Source organism: Bos indicus x Bos taurus, chromosome 5 (assembly GCF_003369695.1).
Source record: "Bos indicus x Bos taurus breed Angus x Brahman F1 hybrid chromosome 5, Bos_hybrid_MaternalHap_v2.0, whole genome shotgun sequence".
Classification (NCBI taxonomy): domain Eukaryota; kingdom Metazoa; phylum Chordata; class Mammalia; order Artiodactyla; family Bovidae; genus Bos; species Bos indicus x Bos taurus.
Genome location: NC_040080.1, coordinates 91757183 through 91775781, shown reverse-complemented (window position 1 = coordinate 91775781; position 18599 = coordinate 91757183). Strand labels below are relative to the sequence as shown.

At 42.9% G+C, this 18599-nt stretch overlaps 1 protein-coding gene across 3 annotated transcripts in view; it reads left to right on the top strand.

Annotated features, from left to right (window-relative positions):
* BIN2 (bridging integrator 2) overlaps window positions 1–16498 on the top strand; it is a 37705-nt gene extending 21207 nt beyond the window's left edge. The window contains exons 3-12 of one of the 3 annotated variants that reach the window (XM_027542900.1): window positions 137–191; window positions 460–554; window positions 1112–1207; window positions 3874–3981; window positions 4294–4379; window positions 5687–5762; window positions 6744–6826; window positions 10361–11054; window positions 14480–14554; window positions 15531–16498. In XM_027542900.1, coding sequence (XP_027398701.1) covers window positions 137–191; window positions 460–554; window positions 1112–1207; window positions 3874–3981; window positions 4294–4379; window positions 5687–5762; window positions 6744–6826; window positions 10361–11054; window positions 14480–14554; window positions 15531–15560 — 1398 coding nt within the window. In that variant the 3' untranslated portion in view covers window positions 15561–16498. Of the gene's footprint in view, window positions 1–83; window positions 192–459; window positions 555–1111; window positions 1208–3873; window positions 3982–4293; window positions 4380–5686; window positions 5763–6743; window positions 6827–10360; window positions 11055–14479; window positions 14555–15530 lie in introns of all 3 variants that reach the window. The other 2 variants (XM_027542901.1, XM_027542902.1) reach the window with 2 other exon arrangements.
* Window positions 16499–18599: the final 2101 nt, after the last annotated feature.

Sequence of the window (18599 nt, the reverse complement as noted above, 5' to 3'; positions counted from 1 at the left end):
CTGATATATAACATTTGCAAACGTTTGAAGAAATTCCAGGACTGATTTCTGCTTTTAACCTACTTTTCAACCTTGACCCCTAGAGCATCTTTCCAGATGTATCTCTTTAGTCATCAGAGGCACTTCTCCCTTTCAGGCAGAAGGTCATAAGCTATACAAGGACCTGAAGAACTTCCTCAGTGCCGTCAAAGGTGAGTATCAGGGGGCACAGGGGGATCCAGATGGTGTTTATTCAGCTACTAAGAGGTCTCAGGCTTTTCATCACTTGCCTGTGCCTGACCCCTGGAACTTTGTGGACCAAGGAAGAGTAGCTTTTCCTATCCAACCCCACCCAGCTTCCCTCACTGATAGCCCAAACCTACGGAGTTTGCCCTTTTTGGATTAGCCCCATTGAGTCGCCTGTCACCTATATCATTATGTCAGACTACTTTATGATAGCACTGAGTTCTCTCCTTTCAGTGATGCATGAAAGTTCAAAGAGAGTGTCAGAAACCCTGCAGGAGATCTACAGCAGCAAGTGGGACGGTCATGAGGAGCTGAAGGCCATCGTGGCGGTAAGAGTATGCTTGGCTTTACAGTCTTCCACACCCTACCCTCATCTCAGCCTCATCCCAGCTTCTCTGTCCAAGCAAACAGGAGAACAAAGGAGCCAATTCACACTGTTTATTTGTATAGCCGCGGTCACAGGTAGTAGGAAGGAGCTGTAACTATGAAGGTAAAAGCAAGTTTTCCCTAATCTGTGGATTCCTCTGTTTTTTATCCTCTTCCTCTCTTGAAAACCTTAGAAAGTTTTACCTACACAAAACCCAGTTGGTTGGTTTTGAAAACTAACTTTATGCAGTCGTTTGCTCCCAAACTTCCCTATCCTTCAAACTTTAGAGTCCAAAACTGTTCTTAATCCCTAGAATGTATGTCCAGTCTCTTACAAGGCAGTTCCCTGAGAAAGAGCTGTTTCTTCATCTGACTTTTCTCCAGAGTTCAAAATGCTCTTCTAAAAATATTGGTGCTCTCAAAGGAAGTTTGTTGCAGGAAGAATTGGGATATTTCCCTGTAGTGAAGTTGCTGTTGAGACGCAGGGCCCTTACCACTGCCCTCTGCCTCTATCCTACAGAATAATGATCTCCTTTGGGAAGACTATGAAGAAAAACTAGCTGACCAGGTTTTGAGGACCATGGAAAACTATGTGGCCCAGTTCAGTGAGATTAAGGTAATCAGTTTACAGCATCAAGGATGGATTATGGGTGGCCCATGTAAGTTAGAAGACACAATCTCCAGGGAAGACCCCCTGGAGAAGAGAATGGCAATCCACTCCAGTATTCTTGCCTGGAGAATTTCGTGGACAGAGGAGCCTGGTAGGCTCCGGTCCAGGGAGTCACCAAGAGTCGGACATGACTTTCACTTTCACTTGGGTAAAAGTACAAGTAGAGTTAGAGCCCATGGTTAGGAATGAAGTTGGGTAGGTTAGGAAAAAGATTGAAAGTTGAGGGTTTACACAAGAGGTTAGCACGAAGGGTTAGAGACAGTGTAAAGGTTACATTTAGATTTCAGTGAACTAGATTTGGGCTGGTTTTGAATTAGATCCAGGTCAGAGCATCCCTTTTTGTTGTGAGAAACAGCTGGTGGGACTAAAGATGTTTATTGTAGAGAAGAGAAAAGTTAGAGGAGTCATAATAATTATCTTCAAATATTTGAAAGCCTGTTAGGTAAAAGAGGACTTCAGCCTGTTCTAAACTGTTCCAGAAAGTAGAATTAGAATTCATTAATTCATTCAACTCATATTTATTAAACATCTACTCTGTTGAACACTGTGCTGGTTTTAGATTAATATAGGAAGAAATTAAAGGAAGCCTCACTTAAATTTCTCATAGCTAAAGCTTTCCAAAAAAAAAGAAAGCTACTGAGAGAGAGTGAGTTGTCTATTCTCTGTTCAAGCAGAAGTCTCACTACTTCTTATCTTGGATATTGTAGATAAGCTTTGTGAATTGAATAGGAAGTTGGGTCAGATCATTAACAAGATCCTTTCAAATTCTGTGGTTGAGAGAACAAGACAAAGCCATTACCATGGTTTGCCTCTCCCTGGTGTAATTTGTAGTTGGTATGAGATTGAGTAGATGTTCTCTCAGAGCTCATAATAGTTTGCCATTTTTATTATTATGCTTTAGGATTTTCAAACTACTTTATATTCAGTATTTGATCTTTAAAATAACACTGTGGGGCAGCTGGGCTTCCCTGGTGTCTAAGTTCAGTTCAGTTCAGTCGCTCAGTCATGTCTGACTCTGCAACTCCATGGACAGGCCTCCCTGTCCATCACCAACTCCTGGAGTTTACCCAAACTCATGTCCATTGAATTTGGTGATGCCATCCAACCATCTCATCCTCTGTTGTCCCCTTTTCCACCCGCCTTCAATCTTTTCCCAGCATCAGGGTCTTTTCAAATGAGTCAGTTCTTCACATCAGGTGGCCAAGATATTGGAGTTTCAGCTTCAGCATCAGTCCTTCCAATGAATATTCAGTACTGATATCCTTTAGGATTCTTAAAGAAATGGGAATTCCAGACCACCTGACCTGCCTCCTGAGAAATCTGTATGAGGTCAGGAAGTAACAGTTAGAACCAGACATGGAACAGCAGACTGGTTCCAAATCAGGAAAGGAGTACATCAAGGCTGTATATTGTCACCCTGCTTATTTAACTTATATGCAGAGTACATCATGAGAAACGCTGAGCTGGATGAAGTACAAGCTGGAATCAAGATTGCTGGGAGAAATATCAATAACCTCAGGTATGCATATGACATCACTCTTATGGCAGAAAGTGAAGAAGAACTAAAGAGCCTCTTGATGAAAGTGAAAGAGGAGAGTGAAAAAGTTGGCTTAAAGCTCAACGTTCAGAACTAAGATCATGGCATCCAGCCCTATCACTTCATGGCAAATAGATGGGGAAACAGTGGAAACAGTGCCAAACTTTATCTTTTTGGACTCCAAAATCACTGCAGATGGTGATTGCAGCCATGAAATTAAAAGACACTTGCTCCTGGGAAGAAACAGCATATTCAAAAGCAGAGACATTACTTTGCGAACCAAGGCCATCTAGTCAAAGCTATGGTTTTTCCAGTAGTCATGTATGGATGTGAGAGTTGGACTATAAAGAAAGCTGAGCACTAAGTAATTGATGCTTTTGAATTGTGGTGTTGGAGGAGACTCTTGAGAATCCCTTGGACTGCAAGGAGATCCAACCAGTCCATCCTAAAGGAAATCAGTCCTTGGTGCCTCAGCGGTAAAGAATTCACCTGCCAGTGCAAGAGACATGAGTTTGATCCCTGGGTCGGGAGGATCCCCTGGAAGAGGAAACAGCAACCTACTCCAGAATTCTTGCCTGAGAAGTGCTATGGACAGAGGAGCCTGGCAGGCTACAGTCCATGGGGTCACAAAAGTCAGACACAACTGAGCAACTAAAGAACAACACAGGGCAGATGAGGCTACTGAGGCTCCAAAAGAGGCATGCCTTGCCCTGGGTGACAAGGCTAATAAATGGTAGTGTTGGGAGTAAAACCCCAAAACTCCTGACTTTCAATTGAGTAGGTTTCTCAAGGCCATTTCTTCTGGGTGCTGAGCCAGTTTCTAATAGGGTCGTAGGATATGTTGCAGTTGAGTGCAGGCTTCCAGGTGCTCTGGGGGATTGCCCTCTACTCTCTCCCCCTGAGAATTCTCCATTCTTTCCAGATAATGAGGGAGATCCCTGAGCACAAAACCCTGTTAGAAAGTACAATAAACTTGGATAATAGGACAGGAATGCTGCCTCTCTGATGCTCTGTTACCAACATCCTGGACACTTAAGAGTGAGTATCAAGGTCGTCTCTCTTGACTCTGGGTTAGGAAAGAATCGCCAAGCGGGGCCGGAAGCTCGTGGACTACGACAGTGCCCGACATCACCTGGAGGCGGTACAGAATGCCAAGAAGAAAGATGAGGCCAAGACAGCCAAGGTAAAAAACAAATAAACCCTGGTAAAACCTTCCTGCCCTCCGTTTCCCCACAGTGGTGGCAGGTGGTTGAGCCAAGTTCGGTTTAGGAAATGATAAATTCAGCCTCCACTGTCTTGAAGGAAATCCTGTTTCCTCTGACACCAATGCTCTCAGGATAGTCAGACTCAAGGCTGGGGAGGACACAGGTCTGGGGAAGGAGAGGCATGTTTCCTAGTAAGCCTAGTCCCTGAAAAAATGCAGAAGAGAGAGGAAGCAATCTCTAGGTTTGGGTTCAGGAATAAGGGGAATTGGTCTGTCTCTCTTACTACCTAGGCAGAGGAAGAGTTCAACAAAGCCCAGCTTGTGTTTGAAGATCTGAACCAGGAACTACTAGAGGAGCTGCCTGTCCTTTATAACAGGTAATGACTGAGTTTCAGAAGAGGGCTGGATCCCAGGCCCTGGGCAGCCCAAACATGTTGCCTCCTGAAAAGAGCCCTGGTCCAAGAATGGAATGTAGCCTCAGCCCTGCTCCTAACTTGCTGGGGGTTATTAGGCTCACCACCTTATCTCTGGACCTTAATTTCTTCATCTGCAATTCAGAGATTCTTTGCCCTACCAGCTTTTCTGGGTTTAAAGACAAGATGTCTCTTAGGTAGGAGAGATCTTGGCAAGTAAAGTGCTGTCATCATGCCTGCTAGGAGAATCTGGTTTTATGCTTGAGTGTGTATTGTTTTAAACAAGCTTGGTTCATGAACATCTAGATTCATATACAAGATATACCATGGGATGAGTGTTTCCATTTTGCTTCACAGTAGGTAAAAATGTTTTAGATATAAATTTCCCACATTGGAAGAGGAATCTGATCAGAAGTTCTGATTTGTATCCTATTTTCTTTTTATTGTACAAGATATACTTTAATGCAGTTGTAGTCAGAGTATTTTATATTGTCACTTTATATTAGTCTATGAATGAGGGATCCTTTATAATGACTACATGTATTCTAAAATGTTAATTATGTGATTCCTAATTTAAACAGAATTGAAATTTAATAGTTGCTTTAAATGTAAACTTCCACAGTTCATTTACAGTAGAATTTCATTAATGTACATACAGCTGCATAGACATCCAAGTACCACATACTGAGAAAGAATACTTACTATAATTATAGCTGTATGGCCTTATACATCACTTCTAAAATTCTTCAAAGCACCTTCACATCTACTTCAGTTTCTGAAGAGCCTGAATCAGATAACTTCATTCACACGTGCTAAGTCACTTTAGTCATGTCCAACTCTTGGCAACCCTATGGATTGTAACCCTCCAGGCTCCTCTGTCCATGGGATTCTCCAGGCAAGGATACTGGAGTGGATTGTCATGCCCTTCCCAGGGGCTCTTCCCAACCCAGGGATTGAACCCATGTCTCCTGTGGCTCCTGCGTTGCAGGCAGATTCTTTACCTCTGAGCCACCGGGAAACTTCATTCATAGAGATCTGTTATACTTTGGTGTCATGTCTCCCCTGCCTTCCCACTCCTGAGAGTCTAGTGTACTCCTGTCCTGACTCTGATGAATCCAGATCCCAACATCCTGAGTCTAGGCCATGGAGTGCTTTTCTGTGTGGAGCCCGGCAATGGCTGGCTTTGGCTTATGCATCTACCTTACACTTCCAACACAGACTTCCTTTACCAGCACTTACCTGTACGTGTTTGTTCTTTTGCTTCCTGATAGTCGTATTGGCTGTTATGTGACCATCTTCCAAAACATTTCCAACCTGAGGGATGTCTTCTACAGGGAAATGAGCAAGGTGAGAAACATCTGGCCAATTTAGACACCTGAAAGTGTTAGTCGCTCAGTCATGTCCAACTCTTTGCAACTCCATGGGCTGTACCCTGCCAGGCTCTTCTGTCCATGGAATTCTCCAGGCAAGAATACTGGAGTGGGTTGCCATTCTCTTCTCCCAAGGATCTTCCCAACCCAGAGACTAAACTCGGGTCTCCTGCATTGCAGCCAGATTCTTTACCATCTGAGCCACCAGAGAAGCCCATTTAGACACCTAGGAGGGTTTTTCTAACAAATATGAAGGTCGCTTTAATTTACATAACCTCATTAAATATCCATATTGGCACCACAGATGTTTACTTTTTTCTCATGGTGAAATAACAGCACTTGATGGACTGTGCTGCTCCATTAACAACTGAATGGTCTCCAAATGAGTTTCAGGTGCACCAAGGAGATTAGGACTATAGAAGGGACAGCTGAAGTGGGGAACTAAGTTGTGCAATCTTTGTCTTCTGTTGCTGGGGAGTGGAGGCAGTGTTTAAACATAGCTCAGTTTCTCAGGTCATTGGTCTTGGAAAGGACCGGTCCTACTTAGTGATGGGCAGCCATGGAACATGACCTCATGGGGTATTTTCTAGTCCTGCAATTCCAAGACACCTTGCTGTTACAGTATTAATTATATTCACATCCATATCCACACATGTTCCTCTCCACAGTTTCTTGGCTAAATTATGGTTTGTCTAGTTGATATTACAATGACTTTGTGTTCCCTGGGTCACCTGAGAGAAGCTAGAGCCTCAAATCAACATCAGATATCAAGAACCTAGCCTTGAGAGAACTGCCAGTCTGATGGAAACGACAAAAATTAAGACACAACTGAGACACTAATGCAAAAGAGATGAAGAATTTTATCATTTAGGGTAGGAAGGTTTTATATTGGGGAGAGAAGGAATTTGTTGGTCCCAGATTCCCACGTGGCTAATATCTTTTCTCTTGCTTGCTCCAGCTGAACCACAATCTCTACGAGGTGATGAGCAAACTGGAGAAGCAACATTCCGACAAAGTCTTTGTGGTGAAGGGACTCTCAAGGTGAGCTGCTTCTGAGACTCATTTCTGTTTGGTTTATCCTGTGTGAACACATTCAGCACTCTCATCTCTGACCCCAAATCCTGACCTTTCCTTTGTGTCCAAGTACATAATATTGTTTTTTGTTTGTGCTACACCCCTAAATAAATTATTTTTCTTTTATGAAATACTTCAATGATAACTAAAGATATAAAAAATAGTAGAACAAATAGCCATATACCCATCACCAAATTTAAGAAATCACTTAATGAATTCCCTGGTGGCTCAGTGAATCCGCCTGCCAATGAAGGGGACACAGGTTCGATCCCTGGTCCGGGAAGATCCCACATGCTGCAGAGCAAGTAAGCCCACGTGCCACAACTACTGAAGCCCACAAACCACAACGGAGGGTAGACCCCACTTCTGCACAACTAGAGAAAGCCTGTGTGCAGCAGCAAAGACTGAGTGCAACCAGAACTAAATAGATCAATAAGTAAAAACTTTTTAAAGGAAAAAAAGAATATATAATTAAATCTCCCAGTGTCCTTTCCCCACTCACTTTCTCTTCCTGTCCCCCACCAAGGGTAACCACTGTCTTAAATTTTAGTATTTATTATCCACATGTTTTTTTACTTTAATCATACACATATATGAATACACAAAAATACTATTTTGCATGTTTTAAAATTTTATTTAAATATAATTATACTGTATATATTCTTTTGTTCTCTTAGTATTGTTTTTGAGATTTACTTATCCTTGTTGCTACATGTTGTTAGCTCTGATCTTTCCTTTTCATAACTGTTATAGATATTACTATATGGCTAGTTCACAATCTATTTATCTGAACTGCTCGTGGACATTGACATTGCCTTCCAGTTTTATGCTATTACAAATGATGGTGCGATGAATGTGTTTTACATTTCTCCTTGTATGAGTATTATTAAGAGTTTCTTTAGGATGTACTGGGAGTGGAATTGCTGACTCATAGAATCTGTACATTTGGGTGCCTTCAGCCTTACAAGACATTACCATTGCCAAATTGCTCTCTAAAGCCATTGTCCCAGTTTACAGCCCACCAGCAGTGCATGGAAGCCCCCATTGCTCCATATTCTAGCTACATGTGACATTGTCAGACTTCTTAATTTTTCCAAGGAAATGGGTATGAAATTGAATTTTTTGCAGTTTTAATTACATCTCCACAATGGCTGGTTAGCTTGAATATCTGTTCATGTTATTGACCTTTTAAGGTTCCTGTTCTGTGACTTTCATGTTTATCCTTTATTCACATTTTTCATGTAGATTGTTTACTTTTTTTAAAAAATTGATTTCTAAAAAAAAAAAAAATTGATTTCTATGAGGTGGGTTTTTTTTTATATTCTGGATATTAGTCCTTTAGTGATATGCATTACAAATACCCTTTCTTAACCTGTCATGACTTGCCTTCCTGTGTGTGTCAATGTGGCATGTCTGTTATCTTCATAATGTGATCACTTTCTTATTCTAAAGCCTTTTAAGTTTTAGTAATTTCTTTCTATGCACAAAGTTTTATGCTGAGAGTTAGGGATCCAGAGACATAGGTGACTTGTCTTTTCCCTGAAGTGACTTACAAAAGTTGGAAGGACACAAAATATGCCTAAGAAAACAAGGAACAATATAAAATTGCACATACTAAGCACCTAAGAGACCAGTTAGGAATTCCAAGAGTTAAGTGATTGCAGTATGCAGATAGATTCAGGGAAGACTTCAAGGAGGTGCTGAAACTGAGTTTAAGATTTGAAGAAAGAATGGGGCTCAGTATGTTGTTTGTATTTGATATTTGTAGTACTCATTTAGCAGTCAGTTACAGACTATTAAAAGGAATCACTAACAGGCCAATATAGACTTCCCTTTTCCAAAAACTCTATTTCTTCTCTTCCCAGCATTGAAAACCAGAGTTCTCTCTAAGTGTCCATTCATCTGAAATTAACCATCACTTACACCAAGCTGTCCTAGAACCTTGCAGAGAAATCTGATCTTTTCTTGCTATATCCTGGGCCTTCTAAAACTGCTGACCCATAAGATGCTAGTGCTAGAAAGAACCTTATGTCACTTAGCTTATCTTACATCAGAAACTCCCACAGGGCTGGAACTAAATTATTACCTTGCTCTTACTATCACTCTTCCTATCACTCTCTCCCATCCTTGAACCCAGGATACAGCACATAGTTGCTATACGTCAAGCAAATATTTGTGGGTTGATTAATCAGGTAGTGGCTGGTACCCAGGAGGCACTTAAGGAGGTGAGTAGGAGTTAAGCTGATGTTGCCTGCAGAAGCACTCAGCACAGTATCCAGAATACTCAATAAATGTTGTAGTCAGTTTTCATTGTTCATGGTAGTTTTGTTCTAGAAATCACCACAAGCACTGAATTAGTGAATACTGACCCACTGCTCCTAGGGGAAACATGGGGTTAGGTTCCTAGGAGCCCCTGGTCCCAACATTTTCATCAAGCGATCCATACAGAACCTTTCTTGTATATTTGTTTAAAGACATTTAATATATATTGTTGATTCATTCATATTGGGAGAAGGCAATGGCACCCCACTCCAGTACTCTTGCCTGGAAGATCCCATGGATGGAGGAGCCTGGTAGGCTGAAGTCCATGGGGTCACTAGGAGTCAGACACGACTGAGCGACTTCACTTGAACTTTTCAGTTTCATGCATTGGAGAAGGAAATGGCAACCCACTCCAGTGTTCTTGCCTGGAGAATCCTGGGGACCGGGGAGCCTGGTGGGCTGTCGTCTATGGGGTCGCACAGAGTCGGACACGACTGAAGCGACTTAGAAGCAGCAGCAGCAGCATTCATATTGAACCCACAGCCACCAGCACTATAACTCATGCCTGAATGAAGCTTATCTAACGTATGTATTTTCTCTGGAAGGCACACGACAGACTTTCTGCTCTCAAACAGCACTTTGGCACTGCACTTGGAGGCCATTTTAAGCAGCAAAATCACCAAAGAAAAGCACAACAATGTGTAAAAACTTGGCAAACAGGACATATTTACAGTAAGAGAGCTAAAACAGGAAGGCAGAGGCTTGCCTTGTTAGAGCTCAGCTGGGAGAGTACCGGTCAGGCAATCGTTCTTCATAGCTGGCATGTGTCCGAGAGTGCTTCTGAAAGTATCACAAGTGTTGATCTTGAGGTTTAAATACGTTTCAGAGGGTAGATGAATTCGCAAATACGGAATCCATGAGGATCAACTGTATTTCACTCATGAACTGTTTTTCCCCAAGGAAAATACTTTGTTAATATATTGCTGAGTTTTTTTCCAGTCACTTTTTCTTTATATATTTTTAGATAATCAAGATTGTGATATGGATAAAAATTCTATAGCCTTTTTCAACTTTACTTTATAATTTAAGCACTATTGCCAATTGTACAAACTTTCTGATGTCATTTAAAATTGCTTTTTCTGTTTTATTATTATATGAATGTATCATTATATATTTGGGGTATTGGGGTTACTTCCAGGTTTTCACTCTTCTGAATCTAAATGCCCTTCCTTTTTTTAGCAGCAACAGACGCTCTTTAGTCATCTCTCCCCCAGTTCGAACATCTATAGTCTCCAGCCCTATAACCTCACCTACCAGTCCTTCTGCACTTTCCTTGAAGAGTGAGAAGGACTCCAGCTCAGCAAGTGAAGAAGAGCTGGCATCTGATTCAGCCCAGGGAGAAGACAACTCCGAGATTAAAGAAGAGCCCTTAAAAGACAAGGAAACAGAGGAGGAGGCCGAGACAAGCTCCTCTGAGGAAGAAGAGCCTCTGCCAGCCTGCAATGGCCCCATCCAATCCCAGCCCTCACCCCTCACTGAAGATAGAGAGTCCCAGGAGGAAGTTTTCCCTTGCTCCCCAGCTCCATCACCAGCCAGAGCTCTGACCCCTTCAGAGCAGGCTTCATCTTCCTCAGTAGTAGTCCTCCGAACTCGTACCTCAAGCGAAGGATCTGAAGAGCTAAAGAAGAAAGTCTCTGTGCAGAGGGCTTCAGCACCACCTAGCAGGCCTCCGCCACCCAGAGCCACTCCCAGTCCCAGGGGCTCCTTAGGGAACACGCCCTCCAGCCCTCCAGCCTCACCCACCAGCCCTCGGGCCTCCTCAGAGGCCTCTCCTGACCCACAGCCACCAGAGAAGCCAGTAAGAGAAAAGGAAAACACCGACAATCTGAACCCAGAAGAACTTTGTACTTCCCCTACTTTGATGAACTCTCAGGTGAGAATAGATCTGGCTGAGTCTTTATTCCCTTTTATAATCTCCATGTGGATCATTTTTGCTATGCTCAGGTTGCCCCACAGTAGATAGGATTTTACGTCATTATATTACAGTTTCAAGAATAGTCTTGGACACCTTTTTTGGTTCTGGGATTTCTTTCACATCATCATAGCAACTAATTTAGTGATCTGTACTGCTAGGCTAGGGTAGATTTCCCTGGTGGTTCAGATGGTAATGCGTCTGCCTGCAGTACAGGAGACCTGGGTTCAATCCCTGGGTTGGGAAGATCCTCTGGAGAAGGAAATGGCAGCCCACTCCAGTATTCTTGCCTGGAAAATTCCATGGACTAAGGAGCCTGGTAGGCTACAGTCCATGGGGTCGCAAAGAGTCCGACACGACTGAGTGACTTCACTTTCACTTTTACTGCTAGGGTAATTGACTTTTGCTAAGGGCTTATCTCTAATATTAGTATAACCAGATTGTTACTAATTCTTACTTTCTTTCTTTTGCTCCAAGTTCTGGGAGTTCCCAATATAAAGTACCTACAACTGCCATCCTGATCGTTACCTTTTTTAATGTGGGGTAGGGAGGAAGGTCTCATTTCACTTTGTCATACTTGTAACTATGGTAAATAGACCCCAAGCAAAATGGCATCAGCAAATTTCCAAGGCATTGTCTTTGATGAGAGAGGCCTAGAAGGAACTCACAGAGGACAGTAAAGCAAAAGGATGGTCTTTTGAAAAGTGAAAATTGTGATGAGAAAAGGATTGTGTTAAAATAGAGACACAGACCCTCTGTGAAAAATCTGGAAATCAAGTCATATTCTATTCAAATTACATGGAAAGTCTATCATATAGAAGAGAGATTTGACTTGTTCTTCAAGACTCCTGAGGACAGAAAAAGGCCCTATGTGTTGAAGTAGTTTTTTTTTTTTTTTAAGGTACAGTTTGAATCAATGTAGAGGAACTTTCAGCAATTAGCTCTGTTAAAAAATGGCATGGGAAAAATCTTTTTTTAATACAGGGAAAGGGGGCATCAGGGGCATCCAAAAACCAAAGGATGAGCCACCTTGAAAAATAGTTCCCCTTCCTTGACTGTGTGCTCACCTACCTGTCAGGTGCGCTGTGCAGAGTGTTACGGTGCAGCATCTGACTGGATGGCATCCAGAGTCATTCATTCAGTCCACAGTCATTCATTAAACCCCTTCTATGTGCCAAACACTTTTCTAGGAAGTAGGGTTATTAGAGTGAAGCCAAACACAAAATTCTCTGCCTTCCTGCATCTTACCTGTTAGTGGAGGGGAAAGAGACAAGAAACAGAATAAGTAAGTAAAATTATAGTTTAGTGCTAATAAGAGTTACAGAGAAAAACTAAGTAGGGGAAGGCACCAGGAGGGGGTGCTGAATTGCAGTTTTAAACAGTGGTCAGAAAAGGTGACACTTGGGCAGTGAAGGAGGCCAGGGCATGAACCATATGGATATCTGGGAGTGTGCAATGTCTGGTACACCTCAGATCACAGCACCCTACTACTGAGTATGCCTACCTGAAGGTTGACCCAGCTATCTTGGGAGCTCCCTGCTGTCTGAGAGGAGCTGGCATGGACAAAGGGCACAAGGCTGTGATGCCTGGCAAGACAAGGAAGATAGAAAACATGAGGACAATAAGCTTATCTCAGCTGACTCCCCTGTGGTACTAAAATCTGAGTCATCAAGGGTGTTATATCCTTGCCTGGGAAGGACATTCACGTGACTCACGTGAGATATTGAGATATTGAAAATCCTAATACATAGGACATAAAACTTGCTGCTGGTTTCCGGTCTGAGGTTGCCATTCTGTGTGAGAGAGATATGCGGGACATGTGGATAGTGAATAAGCACAAGGTCAATGTGGGGTTTTGTGTAGTGAAGAGTAGAGTCGCTTTTCTGCACTGAAAAAGCAACTCAACCTATGGAAAATCCAAAATTAAATTTGACTTTGTAATGTATGATTTTAGTATAGAGGCAGCAACAGAATGAGCTGTTTGGCTCAGGTGAATAAGTTTGCATTCTTGGAGTAATTTTACTGAAGGGGAAATTCTGGGGGCCATGATGCTGTTTGACTATTTTGAGGAACACGCTAGGTAGGAAAAGAGGTACAGGACACAGCCTCCTTACATTTGAGATTTATATAGTCTTTCCTTACTCCCAGCCTCTCCTGTGGGATTGCTTTAGTCAGTGGCTAAGGAGACATATTTTTCCTGTGGAATTAAGCAATAGAGCATCTTAGATCCTGGCCTGTCAGTACCATCAGTCCTCTGAAGCTTGTGTCCCTATAAAATTTGTTCACCTCCCTCATAGATACATCATAAATCATATGTTCTCTCAAGCAGAACTGTGGACCTATCACATATAAAAGTGGGTAAATAAAAAGATAACTGAGAAAATGTGTTCTTGCCCAGCATTTGAATCACCTGAGAGAACACGAAGATTTTGATAACTTCCTTGGAGGTAGCACTTACTTACTTGGAGGTAGTATTGTTGTTGTTTAGTCACTAAGTTATGTCTGATTCTTTGCAACCCCATGAACTGCAGCCCGCCAGGCTCCTCTGTCCATGGGATTCTCCAAGCACAAATACTGGAGTGGGTTGCCATTTCCTTCTCCAAGGGATCTTCCCAACCCAGGGATTGAACATGTGTCACCTGCCTTGAAGGCAGATTCTTTACCAATGAGCCACCATGGAAGCCCAGAGTTAATATTACCTTTGAGGTAATTCATGGCCTAGAATCAGCAGAGGGACTAAGAATAAAGAAATTTTCCTGAAAGGAAAAATCACAGAATTTCACACGACTATCATACTGTTAGGTTTTACTTAAAAAGGATGACTTTTATAGTGTGTAAATTAAATTTCAATTTTTAAAAATTCTTTTTAAACCTTTTAGAGTGCCAAGGTCTTCCCCTGTCTTAGCAGTTCCACGCCTCAGGCTCCCATCTCAGAACCTAGACCTTTTCCCAAAGAAGACATCATGTCACTTGGCTCTCCTAACTGCCAGGGGTTAGGATCATCTAAGTGTGTGCATTCTTGAGGAGAATTAGTCTAGAAGTGGTAGCTAGTGGTTTTAAGACCTATATTTGTATCCTTACAGACCATCACATAAATACATCTATATAGATGCATGTCATACAAGTCATGGAAACAGTTCTGGAATTCACAGGCCTGGTTGCCTGTCCCAGCAAGTCGTTTCAGCCTCTGAATCTTGTTTTCCTAATCCGAGAGGGGATGACATAAAGCCTTCCCTGATGCTTTCAGGCGGCGGTGAAACAACTTTATGTGTTTGCCCTTAGTATTACCTGTGACCCTTATAAAGTGTAAGGCACAAAAGACCCTTCTAAGCCGACAGGCTGGGACGTTGAGCCACACCTCACCAGTAGAACTCTTCTTTTTGTAGAACCAAAGTCTTCAGCTTCATGGCTCTGCAGTTCCAGAAGAGAGCAATGTCATAGCACCTGAGCCCGAAGAAGAGGTAAGGAGGCCAGATGCTCAGAGAACACGGGAGTGGTGAGACTGGGATTGGGGATGGACTGAGGCTTGGCTGCAGGCTGGAATCCTCACTGTGGGCTGCGAGGGGAACCCAGCAGTGAACAGATTCCTTAGGGCAAAGTCAAGCAGGTAGGAGCCTGAAGAATCAAGAGTAAATGAGGCTTCCTTTGTGCCCATTTCCCAACTGGCCTTGGATCTCCTGATCCCTTCTCATAGCCGTCTCCTAAGAATGCATTTACTTATGCCTAAACTTACTTCAAAAAGGAGTTAAGAGACACAAAAGGCATACAAAAGGTAAGTACACACACACACAAAATGTAGCAAAGTAACGCAGAATTCTGTACATTAGTGATAATGACATAAAATGGAGCCATGAATTAGGCAAGTACAAAAATGCATTCTGTAAAATAGACTTACTAATGATAGACCACAAAATTGGTTCCAGACTTTCTAACATCCAAGAAGAAGAGGGAAAACCTGATCAGTTCACCCACTTTATTATGCCCATTCCTTAAGAGAACAACTCTTGCTACTAAGATGAAAAGAAATCTCTTCTGGGACTTCCCTGGTGGTCCAGTGGTTAAAAATTTGCTTTCCATTGCTGGGGACATGGGTTCAATCCCTGGTCAGGGAACTAAGATCCCACATGCTGAGGGTCAACTAAGCCTGAGCACCACAACCAAGACCCAACAAAGCTAGAAATAAGTAATTTTTTAAAAAGAAAGAACTCCCCTCTGCAAGTCCTCATAAAGAGATGGTGAATGAAATAGTGGACAGTCTGCAATAAGGCTTTACAGTCATCCCAGTAGCCAGTTTCACAGCCTCCCCCTGCCCCCACCCCCACAAAGGCCAGTGCGTTACACTAAGTATATTCAGGAGAGGAAGACTGATTTTTTACTTCCCTTGAGTGGTTGGTGGGAGGGCAGGTCCACATCTAATACAATCATGTTTACTTCTAGGTGTCTACCATTCAAAGTGCACAACTCTGAAGAGGAACTGCCAGGACCTCCCCACACACCTCCCTGGAGAAACTCCTCAGCTAGAGGATGTAGGTCAGAGGGACTAACGATCCAGAATTCATTTCTGGTTTCTCAAACTGAATCCTGGCTGTCTCTAAAGACCTAGCATTAATGGAGGCTGAGGAGCAGACTTAGGGGAGGGAGGGAGGCAGGCTTGGGAGAAGAGACTGTTGGACTTGGAATATTTAATTCAGGTTTTAGCATTTTTAGAGTAGTAAGACCTTATATACTAATTAAGTGGGGCTAAAATTATAGTGAGACTATAAAAAGCAAAAGCATCTGTAGACATAGACATCTATCCTCATACAGACATATAACCACATATACTCAGAGACTCATGTACAGATCTTTGATTTACCACTCATTTTGCAGGACTTAAAACCAAAAGAACAGATTTTCAGATTGATAAATAAAGTATTATTCTGATGTGTGTGGGTTTTTTTTTTTTTTTTTTTTTTTGGACACAGGAAGTTGTTCCAGGCTAGCACACTGTTCTCCACTTAGGAAGGTTATTGACTGTACCCCAGGTTCAGAAAGCTTTAGTCACATCCCTGACCTCCAGCTCCCCCTGCCTCCTGGCTGTAACACTTTGCTGATGCCTGGGGTCACGGGCTCCTCTCCTCAGTCTAGATGCATTGTTGCCTACCTCCTCTGCCCTTTGGTTAATAAGCAAATATCCTTGGAAAGGGGTTTTCTTTTAGAGCTGTGTCTAGTGTCTGCAGATGGGTACTTGATGTAAGTAAGGCTCTGACCAGGATGGAAGAATAAACAGAACTCCAAGTGAAGGGGAAGGATTCATGGTATAGATACAAAGTGTAATGGAAATGGTATGGAATTTGGAATCAGAAGTCTTGGATTCAAGTCCTATCATTTGCTTCTGTGAAAACATTAAAAACTAACTTTGAGCAGCTTCCCAGATGGTCCATTGTTTGAGAATATGCCTGCCAGTGCTTGGGACATGGGTTTGATCCCTGGTCTGGGAAGATGCCACATGCCAAGGGGCAACTAAGCCCTCACGCCGCAACTGCTGAGCCCAAGCACCCTAGCCCATGCTTTGCAACAAGAGAAGCCACTGCGATGAGAAGCCTGCGTACTACAACTAGAGAAAACCCAGCGCAGCCAAAAGTAAATAAACAATAAAAATTTTTAACAATTTCACTTTGAAGTCCTGCTACCCTGATAAATACGCATACATATACAAGCCCTCATCCATTTTTGCTTTTGTTTCTGGGGGTGATGGATGATGTCACTATTCGTTCAGTCATTCAGCAAGAATTTATTGAGTAGTCTGCCAAGCACTGCACTGAGTACTAGAGAAACAATGATGGGGGGTGGTAAGAACTTTATAGAGACAGAATACTCAGCAGGGAGCAGAAAAGGCAGGATTTAGCAATGAGTGAGAGGAGACACGTGATGAAGACTGAAATTTTAAGGAATTATTTTAGGTTAGGCTTGGTGGTAACATTTCCTGAAATGGTGACTACAGGAGGAAGTGCATTATATATGAGTTTTCTAGTTTCAGGCAACAAACTGACACAATTCAGCACTAAAGGATATGATGGAAGGATATTACGCAGCTCACAGAACTGAAAGACAACCAGGCTGCAGAAAGAACCAGTCTACGGATGTCTCTAGCAGGAATGCATGGACTGCCCCTCCTGGCTGCTGTCATTGGAAGACTCAGCTTCAGCTGCCTCCTGCCACTGTGTTCCTTCCCTGGAGAAAGACTGACTGGCCCAGTTTGGGAGGAGGCATGTTAGTGTCTACAGGAATGACAGGAAGACCGTGGTGGTGGTGGCAGAGGGTGGGAGTAGGAAGGAGGGTGGATTACAAAGAAGGGCAAAGAAGCTTTGGGGTGATTTGACTGGGATAGTGGTGATAATGTGTATCCATTTGTCAAAACTGATCAAATTGTACCCTTTGTGTGCAGTTTATTGGGTGTCCCATACAAACATTAATACAAAGAGCTTGAGAACTTGCAGGACTTTTCAGTAGACATGTCACTTAGGGAGCTGGAAATGCATATTCATACTTAGGAGTCATTTTTCTAAGATCTAATCCTGTTATTCTTCCATTTAAAAAACTTCAAAGGATCTCTAATGAAGTGGAGGTTGCATATCCCCCTATCAAAGTCCTCCTGCCTGTATTTTAATTCCTCTCCTAGAAGGCATCCCGCTCCCCTGGCACTCAGTCACTGCTGTGGGTGATACTCCAGGACTAATGGAAGGGGTGGGGGAATGCTAGGAATACAGGCTTCCTGGCTGTCCAAGGCCCTCCAGGACCTGCTCAGAATGCTCCTCCCAAGGCAAAACCCCAATTCAAGCCTTTTCTCTTCTGGGCTTTCCCTGACCCTCATCTCCTAGGAAACTGATCCTTTTTGGAAAGTGTGCCAGAGAGGACTCCTGGGTCCTTGGTCTATTGGTGGGGAGATAAGCACTCAAGGTAACTTCCACAAAAGAGGCACAAATGAAGTAGAAAACTTTACTGTGTGAGACTAACACTCTATTAGCATATGCTGCCCCCCGACCTGAGGCTCCAGGAAGATTGGGGGGAGGGCTAGTAAGCTGGGCATGAGTAATCATTTTGCTTATCTAAGGCAGATAGTCCCAGTTAGGAATCAAATTGTTTACCCTAATTTGAAAAATGGTGAAGTCATGACTGGTCCAATGGTAGTGGGTTGACAGAACTTACTAGACTAGGACTTAGAAGACTGCCAACCTGGCAGCACCACAAGAAGGGGCTGAAAGCTGGGCAGAGATGAAAATGTTTTACCCTCTACCCTGAGGCCCCTGGAGGTCTGTTGCCATAAGGATGGCTGCTCCAGCTTCTGAAGTCTGGCGTTTAATACTTGGAGAACACTGGTAGCTCACCACCACCTGAGGCGTCATTCATCACCTATCTGTATGCATCTAGAATTCATTGCAAGACCATCACCCAATCCCTGACTTCCAACAATGTGAAGAAGACTATTGACAGACCAGGTAAAGTATCCAGAGAATACTAGAAACA